This window comes from Corythoichthys intestinalis, chromosome 7, assembly GCF_030265065.1.
Source record: "Corythoichthys intestinalis isolate RoL2023-P3 chromosome 7, ASM3026506v1, whole genome shotgun sequence".
Classification (NCBI taxonomy): Eukaryota; Metazoa; Chordata; class Actinopteri; order Syngnathiformes; family Syngnathidae; genus Corythoichthys; species Corythoichthys intestinalis.
The window spans coordinates 38666714-38685873 of NC_080401.1; the positions used below are offsets into that span (position 1 = coordinate 38666714).

General features: G+C 39.1%; 1 protein-coding gene across 1 annotated transcript in view; it reads right to left on the reverse strand.

The window, feature by feature from the left end:
• Positions 1–79: 79 nt before the first annotated feature.
• The window catches only part of slc1a6 (solute carrier family 1 member 6), a 29901-nt gene continuing 10820 nt past the window's right edge, over positions 80–19160 (reverse strand). The window contains exons 4-13 of the mRNA XM_057840400.1: positions 17147–17416; positions 13211–13348; positions 12935–13142; positions 8930–8972; positions 7449–7574; positions 7181–7365; positions 6859–7092; positions 6585–6779; positions 2551–2685; positions 80–2381 (exon numbers count right to left, since the gene is read on the reverse strand). Coding sequence (XP_057696383.1) covers positions 2183–2381; positions 2551–2685; positions 6585–6779; positions 6859–7092; positions 7181–7365; positions 7449–7574; positions 8930–8972; positions 12935–13142; positions 13211–13348; positions 17147–17372 — 1689 coding nt within the window. The 5' untranslated portion in view covers positions 17373–17416 and the 3' untranslated portion in view covers positions 80–2182. The remainder of the gene's footprint in view (positions 2382–2550; positions 2686–6584; positions 6780–6858; positions 7093–7180; positions 7366–7448; positions 7575–8929; positions 8973–12934; positions 13143–13210; positions 13349–17146; positions 17417–19160) is intronic.

The following is a 19160-nucleotide window of genomic DNA, read 5'->3' on the forward strand; positions in this document are numbered from 1 at the left end:
CCATGAAGTTTGAACCAAGAAAGGAGAATTTCCTCCACCAGGGGTAGCCACAAACACAAGTTTTCATTCCTGAGCCATTTATTTTATCACGTTGTGCCATCAGTTTCTGGCGAAACATCACTTTCACTGAAATCACATTTTTTTTACTTAAAGCCCACATAGCCAAACTTTTACTTTTCTAAAATATTCTATTCACATGAGAAGGTCAGCACAAAAAGCATTAAACTACTGCACATTGAGTTCCATACACTGGAGTACCCCCTCACAATAGCAAATATTACTTGGTAATATATTTTAACCATCAAAACAACACCACCACCACCACTAATACCTGAACAAAATATCATAAAAAGGACACTAAATTGTTTTTTTACAATCTTAACTATGTATTGTGTTTTAATTAATTCACAGCCGTAGTCTTAAAAAGATATTAAAAAGTCAAAAAGCAGACAAACCTTGGCAAGTCACTAGATTTTAAAACAATAGGTAGCAAAGTCCAGTGTTTAACAGTCAAGTGCATTCACATTTTTAAAAAAATTTTTTACAGCATGTAAGCAAACAAAGCATGAGGAAATGAGATACAATATGCACAATTACAGTGTCACATTGCAGAAGCGCCACATTGAGTTTCTATAGAGGTAGTCTTGATAATAGATGACAAAACAGTGGAACTTCCCAAATGTGTACAATTTCAGGTTCAACCTGCATTTCAACGAAAATACTAGTCTGACAGTTGGACAGGGTTGTTGTTGTCATTCATTAATTTTTGTGTAATATAATTAATCCTTATCTTTATTTTACAGTAGTTAACCTTTTTATACTTAAACTCTGGACATTTTACTTAAAACATTGCCTGCAGAGGCAGCAGGCATTTATAATGGTGGCACTTTCACATTATTTGATATGGAATGAATTGTTTTGATTTCATGGTACTTTGGTGGTTGCACAAAAATGGCTAAAACTACTAACCATGCAGCAGATGCTGTGAAACAAAATGATAAAATGTATGCCTTAAATTGTAAAAAGGATGGGTTTCTTACATGGTAGTGATTCAATTGGAAAATTAATACAAAAAATAATAATACATCACTTATATTCTTTACGGTTGTGTTAGCCCACATTGAAAACAAACACAACTTTGAGTAAAATTGCTCTTAAAAGGTTGCGATTTTACAAGAAATTAAGTATTTTTTTTAGACTAAGACTGCATTTTTTTTATCATAAAATGAAAACTATTCAATTACACTTAATTTGTTCGCAAAATATTATTTACTCAATAAAAACATATTTGTATATCTATCTTTGCCAGCACCTTATAGTGAAAGGTAGATGAATTAAATGCTCTTCCACTAGATGGCATCACTTACAATAAAGCGGTCTATTGGCCTGTCATACAAAGGGACGGATTTAACATGTAAGTGGCTTTTTTATCCTATTTTTTCAGTATTCATACTTTTTGTGGCAATCTTGTTTGGAAGTTTGAAAAAAAATGACAACAGTTAGGAGGGATTTTCTCTTGTAATATTACAATTTTCTGTCTCATAACATTACAAATTGTTTGTAGCATAATGTTTTTTTGGTAACTTTATAATGTAACCTGACCATTTAAATCTCTTCAGTAACTTCATTTTTTTGTCTCACGATATCGATTCCAACAACTGGTTGTGTGGAATCAGCCGATGTCGATACTGTACCGACACCACGTTTTAAAAAATATATATACATTTTTTTCTATTAATACTAATACATACGTAGCTGATTGTAAAGCAATTGCTATCATGGCTTGGTCAGACACTGCTTAAGTCATTGTCTACCGAATCAGTTTGAAGTGAGAGGGTTCGGTCATCCGCTGTGCCTGTGACCCTCCCACTTCAAATGGGACCTCTACTTGTGACAAACTCATTGAAATTCAGAGCAGAACGATGATTGTACGTCTATCATCATCTTGGGAAGGGCAACAAGTGCTCCATTTTTACAGCGGTGTGCGTAGCTGGCGGCAATCTTGGGTAGGGCAACCAACGGTTGGAAAATAGCTCTCAAAAAGTACATATTGCACAGTATCGGCAGGTTATTTCTTAGTACTCCTTGATATCAATGATGTCATTTTTAGTGATGTATCGGTGGAGCACTAATAAATGGCATACATTGAAGCATTACCGAAAAATACTGTAGTTTTGACTTATCACATTGTGGTCTCGTTGTTGTGGTTGTGCACAATATCATTATCCTGGCAGATGAGTTGGTAGGGCTTCTCGTTCTCTTCGATCACCGAGTTGCGCACTTCTTCGTCCTTACTTTGCAGCTCTCCGCGAGAGAGGTGTTCCAAAATGCCTGCCCCGAGAGAGTCACCCAGCACGTTGGTGGTAGTACGCAAGCGGTCCCTGGGGGAGACCACCACATACAGAGTCAGCACGAGGACAGAAAGATATGTGACTGATTATAAATGTTTCATGGTGGCACCTCATGGGTTGCCCTCGAGCATGACTATGACATTTAAGCAGAAATACCCGACCAATCACCCATCACGCTGACATTTAACAGGTAACTCACAGGAACCAATCCACAGCGATGATCAGTGTTATGTCCTCCGTGGGAAGTCCTACTGATGTCAATACTATCACCATGGTAACCAGGCCAGCCTGAGGAATGCCTGCTGCTCCAATACTGGCAGCAGTTGCCGTGATACTGAGTGGGCGTCGGGAGAGGATAGAGTGAGAGCGGAGTAATGATGTTTTCATATGGGATTTCGTGAGAAAAAATGGCATTACATGTGTTTTTAATATTATGAACATTAATGAAAATAATAATGAACATGTAAGTGTACATCACAGACGAGTTAAATGAATTAATGTATTTGAATTGCAGGTTATGCTCCAAACCCAGAATAATAGAAAAAAATGTGTGAAAACTAAAGCATACAGGGAAAAAACTCATGGTAGATTCGAATCAGCAACCGAAAACTGAATGGAATCAGTTTTAAAAAATCGTGCAACAGAAAATGGGGAGGGGGAATGTTCGGCAGTGTTGCCAAGAATGGAAAAAGGTCGAATCAGCCTATTTTCCTGGTACTGCAGATTTAGTGTACATTAATAATACATAAATACAGTGGGGTAAATAAGTATTTAGTCAACCACCAATTGTGCAAGTTCTCCTACTTGAAAAGATTAGAGGTCTATAATTGTCAACATGGGTAAACCTCAACCCTGAGAGACAGAAAGTGGGAAAAAAACAGAAAATCACATTGTTTAATTTTTAAAGAATTTATTTCCAAATTAGAGTGGAAAATAAGTATTTGGTCACATACAAACAAGCAAGATTTCTCTGGCTGTCAAAGAGGTCTAACTTCTTCTAATGAGGTCTAACGAGGCTCCACTCGTTACCTGTATTAATGGCACCTTTTTTAACTCATTATCGGTATAAAAGACACCTGTCCACAACCCTCAGTCAGTCACACTCCAAACTCCACTATGGCCAAGACCAAAGAGTTGTCGAAGGACACCAGAGACAAAATTGTAGACCTGCACCAGGCTGGGAAGACTGAATCTGCAATAGGTAAAACGCTTGGTGTAAAGAAATCAACTGTGGGAACAATTATTCGAAAATGGAAGACATACAAGACCACTGATAATGCGCCCCCAATCTGGGGCTCCATGCAAGATCTCACCCCGTGGCGTCAAAATGATAACAAGAACGGTGAGCAAAAATCCCAGAATCACACGGGGGGACCTAGTGAATGACCTACAGAGAGCTGGGACCACAGTAACAAAGGCTACTATCAGTAACACAATGCACCGGCAGGGACTCAAATCCTGCACTTCCAGACATGTCCCCCTGCTGAAGCCAGTACACGTCCAGGCCCTTCTGCGGTTCGCTAGAGAGCATTTGGATGATCCAAGGACTGGGAGAATGTGTTATGGTCAGATGAAACCAAAATAGAACTTTTTGATAGAAACACAGGTTCTTGTGTTTGGAGGAGAAAGAATACTGAATTACATTCGAAGAACACCATACCCACTGTGAAGCATGGGGGTGGAAACATCATGATTTGGGGCTGTTTTTCTGCAAAAGGACCCGGACGACTGATCTGTGTAAACTAGGAAAGAATGAATGGGGCCATGTATCAAGAGATTTTGAGTGAAAATCTTCTTCCATCAGCAAGGGCATTGAAGATGAGACGTGGCTGGGTCTTTCAGCATGACAATGATCTCAAACACACAGCCAGGGCAACAAAGGAGTGGCTTTTTAAGAAGCATTTCAAGGTCCTGGAGTGGCCTAGCCAGTCTCCAGATCTCAACCCCGTAGAAAATCTGTGGAGGGAGTTGAAAGTCCGTGTTGCCCAACGACAGCCCCAAAACATCACTGCTCTGGAGGAGATCTGCATGGAGGAATGGGCCAAAATACCAGCAACAGTGTGTGAAAAGCTTGTGAAGAGTTACAGAAAATGTTTGGCCTCCGTTATTGCTAACAAAGAGTACATAACAAAGTATTGAGATGAACTTTTGGTATTGACCAAATACTTATTTTTCACCATGATTTGCAAATAGACTCTTTAAAAAGCAAACAATGTGATTTTCTGTTTTTTTCTCCACATTCTGTCTCTCATGGTTGAGGTTTACCCATGTTGACAATTACAGGCCTCTCTAATATTTTTAAGTGGGAGAACTTGCACAATTAGCGGATGACTAAATACTTATTTGCCCCACTGTATAATATTGTATAACACAGTATAATATTGAAACATCATTCAAAATCCTCTAAAACTAGTTCTCTTTTTTGAAAATGGCATTGAATGAGGTTAGGCACATTTTCTGGTAGCAGTTTACTAAAAGTTTTACATGTAAACAGACAATCTAGAGACCCAAATATTGATATACAGCGAGGGGCAGACATATTTGCACCCCTGGTGATTTTAAGTTAATCCACTTAGAAAATAGGTAGAGGTCTGAAATTTCAATCATAAATGCATTTCCACTCTTAAAGACATTATTTTAAAAATCCAGAAATCAAATTGTATGGTTTTTTTTCCTTTTTTTTTTTTTTTTTTTTTTAAATAATCTATGATCATTTATTTGTAATTTACTGGGGTTCATAAATATTTGTTCCCCTGAGAATAGGCAATATTTATTACACTCAAGGAATTGTCAGTCTACCTTAAAAAACCCTCAGCTTTATCCCATGAGTAACCACCCACCACCTGTTTGAGCTCATAATTGTCACCTGTGCACCCCCCAGTCATTCATAATCCAACTGTTACCATGGGCAAGACCAGAGAGCTTTCGAAAAACACCACTGAAAAAATTGTTGCACTCCACAGAGCTGGAAAAGGCTATGGGACAATTGGAAAGCAGCTTGGTTAGAATAGACAAACAGTTGCAGCAATTGTTAGAAAATGGAATAGGCTATACATGACTGATAATCTACCTCGGACTGGGGCTCCATGTAAAATCTCTCCTCGTGGGACATCACTCATGATGAGAAAAGTGAGGGCTCATCCTAGAACTACACGGCAGGAGCTGGTCAATGACCTGAAGAGAGCAGGATGCACAGTTTCAAAGGCTACTGTCAGTAGAACACGACGGTGCAATGGTTTAAAATTATGCATTGCTCAGAAAGTTCCCCTGTTGAAGCCAGTACATGTGAAGGCCCATCTGAAGTTTGCCAGGGACCATCTGAATGATGCAGAGACGTCATTGGAGAAAATCATGTGGTCAGAAGAGACCAACTTTACTCGTCGTGTGTGGAGGAAAAAGAAGGATGAGCACAATCCCAAGAACACCATCCCCACTATGAAGTACGAGGGTGGAAACCTCATCCTTTGGGGCAGCTTCTCGGCAAAGGGGACAGGATGACTGTAATGTATAAAGCAGAGAATGAATGGTGAAATGTATCGTCAGATTTTGAGCCACAACCTCCTTCCCTGGGTCAGAGACTTGAAGATGAGTCTTGGGTGGATCTTCCAACATGACAATGATTCGAAGCACACAGCCAAGCTGACCAAGGAGTGGCAGCGTAAAAAGCATATCAAGGTTCTGGAGTGGCATAGCCAGTCTCCAGACCTCAATTCAATAGAAAATATTTGGATAGAGCTGGAACTTCATGCTTTTCAATGACAGCCGGGAAACCTGACAGATCTACAGAAGATTTGTGTGGAGGAATGGGCCAAAATCCCAGTTTCCAAATGTGAAAACCTGGTGAAGAACTACAGAAAGCGTTTGACCTCTGTAATCACAAACAAAGGCTTCTACACTAAATAAATATTAGCACTGATTTACTCATTGATACAAATACTAATTAACCCCAGTAAATTACATATAAATTATTGAAAAATCATACATTGTGAGTTCCGGAATTTTTTATAAGATCATGTCTTTATAAGTGGAAATGCATCTATGATTGAAATTTCAGACCTCTACCTACACTGCTGGCCAAAAGTATTGGCACCGCTACAAAATCACAAATACCTCTGCTCCTCACTGTACAAGCAATTAAATTTCACTTTTTATACTGTATATGTGTCATGCTCCTCTTTGAAAAAAATAAATAAATAAAATATTATATATTCTGTATATATTAAATTTTACTACCTGATGGTGAGAATCTGGCCAAAGTTCAGATCCATGTCATTGACCTGGGCGATAAAAATTGCTGCGACGGCTTCATAGAGTGCCGTACCATCCATGTTGATGGTGGCGCCCACGGGTAGGACAAAGCGGGTCACGCGTTTGTCCACGCGATTATTCTCCTCCAGGCATCGGAAAGTGATGGGCAGAGTAGCAGAGCTGTCAAAATGAAAATGATAAAAGACAATTCGTCTTATTTACAATTATTAATATTTGACACAACCTGCGATTCATTCACCTGGAGGAGGTTCCCAGAGCGGTCATGAGTGCTTGCAGCAGGCCTGCGGTGAAGCTGTAAGGGTTCTTCCTGGTCACCATGAAGTAAAGCAGCGGCAGTACAAAGAGGCCGTGGATGAGAAGGCCAACAATGACCGACACCGTGTACATGGCCAACTGGCCGCCCATCTCCGCCAGATCCTTCATCTCCATGATCTTGCCCGCAATTAGGAAGAGGATGCCCACCGGTGCATACCTTGCATATGAGCACATGTTAAAATTGTTGAGGAAAGTAGGCAACTCCACTTCTAGTAATGCATTGCTGAGTATGCGTGTGAACTGACCAGATGATGATCGCTACCAGCCTCATGATGGCTTCATTGAGGCAGTCAAAGAAGTCCCTGAGGGCCTGACCCTTTTGCTTCATGTTGCCGATGACCAAACCAAAGCACATGGAGAAGAAAACCAGACCCAGAGCGTTGACGCCATCAGAGCTGCCCGACATGGGTACCGTCTCCTCCAATGTCTCCTGTGAGCACATGGGTGAGGCTGTCATTGTCATGGTTTTGAGATGGACATGCCAGCCAAAGCGATGGGGTCACATGAACTCACTTGGATGGTGTGAAGGGTCCCGCTATGATTGGAGTTGGCGTCTTCCACATTCATCGCGTTGTCAGTAAGGTTAGGGCTCATGGTCACATTCCTCGTGTGCATAATCCGCTTGTACGTGGTTTTGTACTACAACAACAGAGCCAAGCGATATTGTAGACAAGCATTTTACAGTGGCCTCCATAATTATTGGCACCCCTGAAAAAGATGTGTTTTTTAGCGTCTATTTTTTTTTTTCTAATTCAAATAATATGGGACCTTAATGGAAAAAAAGAGAAAAATCCAACCTTCAATACAAGTGCATTCATTCAGTGGGGGAAAAAATCCCACATAAAGAAAAAAAACATTTGACATCGAATAATGTGTGTCACAATTATTAGCACCTCTGTTGTTAATACTTTGTACAGCCCCCTTTTGCCAACAAAACAAGGTCTGGGGACTGAGATGGCCATGGGAGGACCTTGATTTTGTGTCTGGTGAACCATTTCTGTGTAGATTTGGCCATATGTTTAGGGTCATTGTCTTGCTGAAAGACCCAGTGAAGACCCATCTTCCGCTTTCGGGCAGAGGGCAACAGATTTTAATTTAAAATGTCCTGGTATTTCAAAGCATTCATGATGCCATGCACCCTAACAAGGTTCCCAGTGCCTTTGGAAGCAAAACAGCCCCACAGCATCGCTGACCCACCCCCATACTTCACAGTGGGTATGAGGTGCTTTTCAGCATGCCCATCTTTCGTGGCACGCCAGACCCACTTAGAGTGTTTGTTGCCAAAAAGCTCAATCTTGGTCTCATCTGACCAAAGCACACGGTCCCAGTTGAAGCCTGGGACCGTGTGTATTTTGTGTGCACACGAAAGATGCGCATGCTGAAAAGCACCTCATACCCACTGTGAAGTATGGGGGTGGGTCAGTGATGCTGTGGGGCTGTTTCGCTTCCAAAGGCCCTGGGAACCTTGTTAGGGTGCATGGCATCATGAATGCTTTGAAATACCAGGACATTTTAAATCAAAATCTGTTGCCCTCTGCCCGAACGCTGATGATGGGTCGTCACTGGGTCTTTCAGCAAGACAATGACCCTAAACATATGGCCAAATCTACACAGAAATGGTTCACCAGATACAAAATCAAGCTCCTCCCATGGCCATCTCAATCCCCAGACCTTGTTTTGTTGGCAAAAGGGGGATGTACAAAGTAGTAACACCAGGGGTGCTAATAATTGTGACACACATTATTTGATGTCAAATATTTTTTTCTTTATGTGGGATTTTTTTCCCCACAGAATGAATGCACTTGTATTGAAGGTTGGATTTTTCTCTTTTTTTCCATTAAGGTCCCTTATTATTTGAATTAAAAAAAAAATTATTAGAAGCTAAAAAAACACATCTTTTTCAGGGATGCCAATACTTTGGGAGGGCACTGTACATTTTCAGCATTTTGAGTTGGTTGGGTTTGATTAAACACGCTGTTAAAAATGTTTCTCACCTGCTTGAAACAAGCTTCGACAAGATTGGGCGGAAACATGTTCCTGCGAAGAAATACACAAATACAAATTTTCTTTAATGAATCAATATATACATTTACATGATAAACAAACTATAGATGCAACAATTCACCAACATCTAGTTCAGGGGTGTCAAAACTACGGTTCACTGCCATAAGCGGATTTTAAGGGGGGGGGGCAGTGGGGCCAGCCCCCCCCATGGTGGCCAAAAAGTGTCATTGCATGTAATAGATTTTCCTATAAATATAAAAATTGTAAAGCAATAAAACTGCAACAAAAATGAATGAAATGAAAAAAAAAAAAAAAAAATTATGACGGGTCAAAATTTTCGAACAGATCATGTGGCTAGCACCTTAGATGGTCATTTGCTTTGCATATAATTTTCACTCAAAAAAAAAAAATTAGGGGAGGGCAATTTTATTTTTCAAATTATTTTTTTCTTTGATTGAAAATACTTTTTTGATTGAAGCAACTTTTTTTGGGATTGAATGATTTAGACACAAATGTCCTACCCATAATATGGCCCAAACACAAAAAGGATTGCTTCAATCAAAGAAAACTTTTTCAATGAAAAATTAAGTGTTCAAATGCAAATTTTTCAATCTCAAATATTTTTTCGCATTCAAAAACCTTTCCATGATTGAAATTTTTCTTTTTTTGATTTGGGTGATTTTTCTTTTTGAAAAATATTTGTTTTGAAGAAACTTATTGTTTGATTGAATAATAATGCCAAAAAGTGGCCCAAACACAAATCAACATTACGTCATTCAACAAAGTTGCATTCGGCAAAAAAACGTTATTTCAATCTAAAAAAAAAAATCTAAGAAAAATAGCTTTCACATGCATTTGTTTGCAGGAGCAACCTTTTGCATTCAAACACTTTTTTCTTTTTTGATTGAAGCGACATTTTTTTGGTTGAATAATAAAGACACATACACTGCCAATGGGAAAACCCATTGACAGTGTATCAAATACTTGTTCTCCCCACTGTATCTACCTCTATATGGCTCCGCCCAGGGGATACAATTTTTGACTGGGGTAACTACATTGGCACGACACCGGCGGTCATACAATATTCAATGGATGACAATCTTGGCGAAAAGTATTGCCTAATCAGCCTGATTGAGAATTCTCCTCAAGAATGATGGGTAATAAAAAACGCTCATTGTCAACTTATTATTATAAATATTCTCGTAGGTTAATTTTATTGCTGACACTGCGTTTCGGGGTCATCATGTTGTGCCCCCCTCACCCCAAAAGTCAAACTCCGCTTATGTTCACGGCCCAGTTTTCATTGGCCCGCAGGAACTGATGAAAATATTTCATATTGCCTGCTCAAGAAGCTTAAATTAATTCAATTCAAGTCTTTAACCAACCCTCTATAGCGCAAGTGACTATTTACTACTTAAATGTTATAATGTTAATGTATATTATTGTTATTATTATTATTAATTATTCATCATTATTGTATTTTTCATATTTTGGTGATTATAGATCATTTTATAAATGAATACAAATTTAATTTAAAAAATAAATTATTGAAATTAGAATGAAATTTAAATAGAAATACACACTATTACTTTTCATAGTATTTGACTCATTGCATGCCAATAATGCCGGTAGACGTCCCATCCATTTTGACTGGGAGGGGCGAATGAACGTTCATTTGCTTTTCCCAGTAAAAATGGATTGGACGTCTAGCCACATCAAAGGCAGCCAGTGAGTTTAATGAGAGTCCTATAAGGGTTCAAAAATATATACAGTGACCTCTCGCTACTTCGTGCTTTAAACATCGCGCCGTCACAGAGATTTCCCATCCGATCACGTACAGGCTCTCACTCTCCCTCTTGATACCATTTCTCTCTCACCAGGCAGCTGCAGCTTGTTAAAGTTAACGATGAGTGACAAGGGAGCTGCTTTGAACTTGCCAGAGAAGCTTGTACATTGCTACCTTCCAAAGGTGCCGACTCGTATAACTTGTTAAACATTGGCTGTAGTATGCTATGGCAACTCATTGTGTTGTGTTGTGTGCTGTTCTAAGCAGCATGAGTTTATTTGAGAGTCACTCAATAAAGAAGTTAATAAAGACTGATACTTTGGGGATAAAGGGGGAAAACATGTCCCACAGTGGGGCAAATAAGTATTTAGTCAAGCACCAATTGTGTTCAAGTTCTCCTACTTGAAAAGATTAGAGAGGCCTGTAATTGTCAACATGGGTAAACCTCAACCACGAGAGACAGAATGTGAAAAAAAACAAAACAATCACATTGTTTGATTTTTAAAGAATTTATTTCCGAATTAGAGTAGAAAATAAGTATTTGGTCACCTACAAACAAGCACGATTTTTGGCTGTCAAAGAGGTCTAACTTCTTCTAACGAGGCTCCACTCGTTACCTGTATTATTGGCACCTGTTTTAACTCATTATCGGTATATAAGACACCTGTCCACAACTTCAGTCAGTCACACTCCAAACTCCACTATGGCCAAGACCAAAGAGCTGTCGGAGGACACCAGAGACAAAATTGTAGACCTGCACCAGGCTGGGAAGACTGAATCTGCAATTGGTAAAACGCTTGGTGTAAAGAAATCAACTGTGGGAGCAATTATTACAAAATGGAAGACATACAAGACCACTGATAATCTTCCTTGATCTGGGGCGCCATGCAAGATCTCACCACGTGGCGTCAAAATGATAACAACAACGGTGAGCAAAAATCCCAGAACCACACGGGGGGACCTAGTGAATGACCCACAGAGAGCTGGGACCACAGCAACAAAGGCTACTATCAGTAACACAATGCGCCGCCAGGGACTCAAATCCTGCACTGCCAGACGCGTCCCCCTGCTGAAGATAGTACAAGTCCAGGTCCGTCTGCGGTTCGCAAGAGAGCATTTGGATGATCCAGAAGAGGACTGGGAGAATGTGTTATGGTCAGATGAAACCAAAATAGAACTTTTTGGTAGAAACACAGGTTCTCGTGTTTGGAGGAGAAAGAACACTGAATTGCATCCGAAGAACATCATACCCACTGTGAAGCATGGGGTTGGAAACATAATGCTTTGGGGCTGTTTTTCTGAAAAGGGACCAGGATGACTGATCTGTGTAACAGTGTGAAAGTCCGTGTTGCCCAATGACAGCCCCAAAACATGACTGCTTTAGAGGAGATTTGCATAGAGGAATGGGCCAAAATACCAGCAACAGTGTGTGAAAAGCTTGTGAAGAGTTACAGAAAACGTTTGGCCTCCGTTATTGCCAACAAAGGGTACATAACAAAGTATTGAGATGAACTTTTGGTATTGACCAAATACTCTTTTTCCACCATGATTTGCAAATAAATTCTTTAAAAATCAAACAATGTGATTTTCTGTTTTTTTTCCACATTCTGCTCTCATGGATGAGGTTTACCCATGTTGACAATTACAGGCCTCTCTAATATTTTCAAGTGGGAGAACTTGCACAATTAGTGGTTGACTAAATACTTATTTGCCCCACTGTATATGTATCTCTTTTTGATGCTAAATCTGAATAAATACTTTGAGCACACCCAAAAAATTCAATGTATATAAGCTACACCTCCACTTTGCGGATTTCGATTATAGTGTAAGGGCGTCCCCATTAACCGCGAAAATCTCACTTTTCAATGGATGTAAAAGATCTGAGCTGGACATAAATGGAGTTAGTGACATAATTTGCCGGATAACACTGGATGACATCCGTCATAAGCATTCAGTAATGCCCATGATATTGTCATGTCATAATTATGACGGTCTAATGACAGTCTGACGCCGCTGTCGAATAAAGTATTACCTATTAACCCAAATAAAGCTACAAATAAGCCGCACAGGACTATAAGGCACAGGATGCAAAAGGAGGGGGAAAAGTAGCGGCTTATAGTCCGAAAATTACAGCAGTAATGAGTGAGCTATTATGACCAAACTGTTAAATGAGGTAAAATTAAGAAAATTAGCTGAACTCCTAGTTTACCTGATGAGATCCAGGAAAGCGTCTGTCGCATGAACAAGTTCCACATTTCCATTCTTTGCCATGGGGCTGTCCCTGCTGCCTTTGCCAGGCTTGATGATGACTACAATGACAATGCCGATGAAAACAGCGATCAGGGTGGTCACCATGTAGTAGATTACAGCGCGTACACCCATTTTCCCGGATGCTTTGCTGTCCAAGGATGCCATTCCTACAAGAGAGTATATTAACAGGACTGGTATTTGCTTTAAACGTGTTGTGACGGTGAGGAAAATGCACCTGTGACCAGGCTGGAGACGATCAGAGGCAGCACCAGCATCTTAAGCATCCTCATCAGTAACTCCCCAGGAAAGGAGAAATACTTTATCTCCCTCAGGGACAGGTTGTGGGAGCGTAAAGCGAAGCCCAAAATGATACCTTAAGAAAGGGGAAAAGATGTAAATTATAGCTACACAGCAAAAAAATCAAATAGTCTTTCCAACATTATTTACAATAGGGGAAAAAAGCCCTAAAAGGTGTCATTTCAGGAAAAGCTTATTTGAGATATTGGCCAAACTTTTTATAAGCAAAAAATAACTTGTTTTAACCCTTTTATGCATGAATTAGGTTTTTTCTTTTTCTTTTTTTTTTTTTTTTGTATTACAGGGCACTCATTTAACTCATTGGTTGCTACTGACGGCATTTGTTAGGGAAATATTAGGAAGGAAAAGGGAATTGCATTTATCCTAGTTAGTGGTTTTATTAAATTGTAACCCATGTATTCACTAAGTGCTTTGAGTTTCTACAGGTCACATTCCACAGTAAAGAGGGGGTGGTGGGCTGGCTACTCAAAGCCTCCCCTGGGGATAAGTTTACGAGAAACAGATGTTGCTCCAAACAAATGATGTTTCTTGAAGTACTTAATTGCTTAAAGGCGATAGCATTGTTGTAAACATTTTGACATTATCTCACTAGGGGAAGAAACACATGTGACTGGGGAGGGCGAGTGAAGAGGAGGGCCACTCACTTTTACCTGATTTGAATATAACCAATAGACCATTGCCATGTTTGAATGTTTATTCTGTTTCATGAATATGTATCCATGTTGCTTTAAAGGAAAATGCATTGTGGAAATAAACCAAGTTTGCTTGTGAACGCATCCTTTGTGTGTTTCACTCCATTCTTCCATGCGCATGTAAAAGAGACTCTAGAGACGTCCGAGTGGACGACTGGCCTGATGATTCAATCCCCAATGGGTGGGAGGCGAGACTCCTGGTGTTATTAAGGATTTTCCTGACAGCATTGAACATTTAATCCTTTTTTACTGGGAGGGGCGAATGAACAGACGTTTAATCGTCCCTCTCTGTCAAAACGGATTGGACGTCTCGTGTCGTCAATGCATGAGTATTCACAGGCACAGCTAGTATTCCTTGTTCAAATGAATTGGATCTCTATCACCATCAATGGCATGCAATGACGTAAATACTATAGAAAAAGTTTTTATTAATGATGTATTTATTTATAAATGTATCTATTATAATACAAAAATATAAAAAATACATTAATGATTAATCATTTAAAAATATACAGTACTGTGCAAAAGTTTTAGGCAGGACACCTGCCTAAAGCTTTTGCACAGTACTGTATATATATATTTTTTAATTATTAAATTTATTAGGATCATGGAAGTTTCCACTTGGGGAAAATATATACATACAGTATATCCTGTATATACATAGTATAATAAAAATATACAGCACTGTGCAAAAGTTTTAGGCAGGACACCTGCCTAAAACTTTTGCACAGTACTGTATATAGAATATGCAGTTCAGAAGATGAATGAATGAATGAATAATAATTCCTCATATTTAAAGCAACCCTTGGTAACTCAGTTTTAGTCGATTTTAGCAACGCCAGTGGACAAAAGTGGTAGTGTTTGCCTTAAGAAAGACTTGTTTCCCATGAGGAGTAGCGCTGCGTTTCCCATGAGAACCAGCGCACTGCCGCAGTGTCGTAAAATCATCAATCAATCAAAAATCAATCTCCCGGTCGCCTGCAGATGGATTAAATTTAAATTAAATTAGATTTCTGTATCCAGCGGCTGTGTGAAGGATGAATAGTAGGGCTGTTAAACGATTAAAATTTTTAATCGAGTTAATCACAGCTTAAAAATTAATTAATCGTAATTAATTGCAATTCAAACCATCTCTAAAATATGCCATATTTTTCTGTAAATTACTGTTGGAATGGAAAGATAAGACACAAGACGGACATAAACATATTTGTTTATTATAACAATAAATCCACAAGATGGCATTAACATTATTAACATTCTTTCTGTTAAAGGGATCCACGGATAGAAACACTTGTAGTTCTTAAAAGATAAATTTGAGTACAAATTTTAGTAATTTTATATTAAGAAAAAGAATGTCTCCTGCTCCGCCCAAATGCATGATGGGAAGTTGAGCAACCATGACTGTCAGTAGTGGCTGCAAATGGTATACAATATGTTCTGCGTTGTGTTCAATTAAGCGAGTTAAGAAAAAGATCGTCTCTTGCTCCGCCCAAATGCATGATTGGAAGTTGGGCAACCATGACTGTTAGTAGTGGCTACCAAAGCTTAAGCCAATAAAAGGCATGGTCCAATGAAAGCCTCTGTCCACTCGCATTTCTCTGCCTTTTCGCTCTCAATGTGCTAAAACGGCGTCATTGTAAACTGTTTGAGGCAACGCATGAACGGGTCATTCCGTGCATGCGTTAATTGCGTCAAATATTTTAACGTGGTTAATTAAAAAAAAAAAAAAAACGCCCGTTCACGCGATAAATTTGACAGCCCTAATGAATAGTAATAAGGAAATTAATCCAGTTGTGGCTAAACAATAGCATATGACGGTTAGCAGGCCTGTGGGTTTAGTGTGGCTAAACCTCTCACCGCACCTGAACTAGTCAGCGCTGACGAGTTTGGTTGAGAGGGGGGGATATCACGCCAGCGAGTAAAAGCCGGGCCAATGTTTATCCTGTATATCCTGGTAGCCTTCCTTTTTTTCCTCCTTAGACAGAACTTTTTGTCTCTTTTGTTGCTCTGCTATTTTTACAGAATTCGCACGAAACTTTTCGCATTGACTTCCGTCTTAAAAATGAATGGGGAAAGGGGGAAGTTCCATATGCCACAAAGCAGTCAGCACATTTGTAGTTTTTTTTTTTGTGTGTGGCAGGGTTCCTGCCACCTTACTCAAAGTTAATTTGTGCCGGTGAAAGCGATACGGACCCCCCAAAGATATACAAGAGGTGTCATTCAACTTGTTGTCAGTCGGCATATTATCACAAATGATATGAAAATATTTTATAAAGGTTGAAAAGTTACCTAGTGTTGCTTTAATTTTTTTTAAATGACCAAAAATAGTCACTTGCCCTATAAAGGGTTAAAGGTCTTAAGAGTCAACTAATTAATAGCTGCCTACAGTAGTAACAACTTTACCTGAAAGGGTTGAAGACATTTTTATTCATTGTAACTTGTATACTAGTATTTCTTTTCTCGACTACTTATTTGGCACGCTGCACAGGGCGCACGCTTTCACCGATTCTCAACGTTTTTTTTTGTTTGTTTTTTTTCGATTTGCCCCACTTACTGGTGTGTCAAAAATGTGGATTTTTCAATTTAAAAAAGCCCCATTCATTTCCAATGGCTAAAAGATTTAAAATTTCAAAACGTATCTCATACTATATCCGATTCACATAATTTGCATGGGAAAAAAACACAGCCGCGAAAACCACAAAAAATTTGGAAAATTGAAAAACTGCAACAACAAAAAAAAAGTCGAAAACCATGAAAAATACAAAAAAACAAACATGATAAAGGGATTAAAAAAAAAAAAAAGCAGAGAAAACCTCACTGAAAATAAACAGAAAATGAGCTAAACTGTGGAAGGAAATTACAAAATTGAACAAAACTGAAATCTGAAAAATACAAAAATTGCAACAACAACAAAAAATTGCGACAAATCGAAAAACCGTGAAAAACTGGGATGGGCGAACGTACTAACGTTCATCCACCTCTCCTAGTCCAAATGGATTGGACGTCTAGCATCGTCAATGGCAGCGAATGAATTCACACAAAAAGTGACTTGAAAATCTACAGAAAGTGAGAGCAAAGCATCCCCACGCAATTTCTCCAGAAATTGCATCTCTATATTTTTTCAAGAGTATAAATCTTGTCATCATCTTTTAAACACTCACCCAAAGCCACAGCAGCAATAGTGAATATAACAAAGAGGTTCCTTTTGAGAACACCTTTGACGCTCTCCTTGTTGATGGAATTTATTTTGTCCTTCATGATGCTCGCCCTCCTCTCCATGGCCGCACAAACTCGCCTCTTTAAGTCCGCTCTTTCGGGTACGTGGGTTTTTTCCGCGTCTTCGTTTAGGAAAAGACTGGTGCTGTTAGACTGAGGCTTCTCACTCATAATAAGCTCCAGAACCTGGTCCAGGAGGCAGGTCTCATGCGAAACTAGACAGGGAGAACAAAAAACTTAAAATGAACATAAGAAAGCCTACACCACCTGCTCAAATTTGATAAAAAACTAATCATTTCAAACCCCTTGGACAACCTGTACAAATACTAAAATTGCACTTAAACTTTTCGATAAGGAAAGTAATAAAAACTGAGATAATATTATTGCACAATTGAGGACGACCATCTTAGTGGAATGTTATGACTGGGTGTTCAGACTCCCATGTGATACATAAGGACACATCCCAATAAAAGTGAGTGTGCACACTTGCGCAACCACATTATTGACATTATTTCAAGTTTTTGATTACCACTTTCGACAAATGTTGTATCTTTTAATCCAACTGAGTTTTAATGTTATTAATGGTGAAAAATATTTTGTTTTTGTTGGTGTTTGAAAAGAGTTGTACAGACTTTTTATAGCTACAGTTTTCACTAAATAGACACAATTTTGAAATAAAGGCTGTGTGCATGTTGACAATTTATATACGAGAAATTCTTTTTTGTGTTACTACCTTAATTTTCGCTTTATAAGGCGCACCTGACTATGAGCCGCCACCCACCAAATCTGACACGAAAACGGCATTTGTTCATCGATAAGCCGCACTGGACTATTAGCTGCAGCTGTCCTCTCTGTATTATGGGATATTTACAGCAAAAGATATTAACCGGTAACACTATTTGACAGCAGTATCATAAGACCAAATGAATCACCGTGAATTGGCTCCAAAGCTTCATTGCTTCGAGAAGCTTCATTTGTCAATCACTGCTCCCTTGGGGGAGACAGTCAACTTCTGCTGCCACCTGCTGTTAACACTGTTGTTGTCCAACATGCCTCCTAGCATGCATTGCAGCACTACAGATGTAAATAAGTCAAAATTCATCTTCTATGCTAATTAGAGTGCCCTCCATAATTTTTGGCACCCCTGAAAAAGATGTGTTTTTTAGCTTCTGTTTTTTTTATTAATTCAAATAATATGGGACCTTAATGGAAAAAAAGAGAGAAATCCAACCTTCAATGCAAGTGCATTCATTCAGTGGGGAAAAAATCCCACATAAAGAAAAAATTATTTGACATCAAATAATGTGTGTCACAATTATTAGCACCCCTGGTGTTAATATTTTGTACAACCCCCTTTTGCCAACAAAACAAGGTCTGGGGACTGAGATGGCCATGGGAAGAGCTTGATTTTGTGTCTGGTGAACCATTTCTATGTAGATTTGACCATATGTTTAGGGTCATTGTCTTCCTGAAAGACTCAGTGACGACCCATCTTCAGCTTTCGGGCAGAGTAAGTATGGGGGTGGGTCAGTGATGCTGTGGGGCTGTTTCACTTCCAAAGGCCCTGGGAACCTTGTTAGGGTGCATGGCATCATGAATGCTTTGAAATACCAGGACATTTTAAATCAAAATCTGTTGCCCTCTGCCCGAAAGCTGAAGATGGGTCATCACTGGGTCTTTCAGCAAGACAATGACCCTAAACATATGGCCAAATCTACATAGAAATGGTTCACCAGACACAAAATCAAACTCCTCCTATGGCCTTCTCAGTTCCCAGACCTTGCTTTGTTGGCAAAAGGTGGTTGTACAAAGTATTAACACCAGAGGTGCTAATAATTGTGACACACATTATTTGATGTCGAATATTTTTTTTCTTTATGTGGGATTTTTTCCCCACAGAATGAATGCACTTGTATTGAAGGTTGGATTTTTCTCTTTTTTTCCATTAAGGTCCCATAT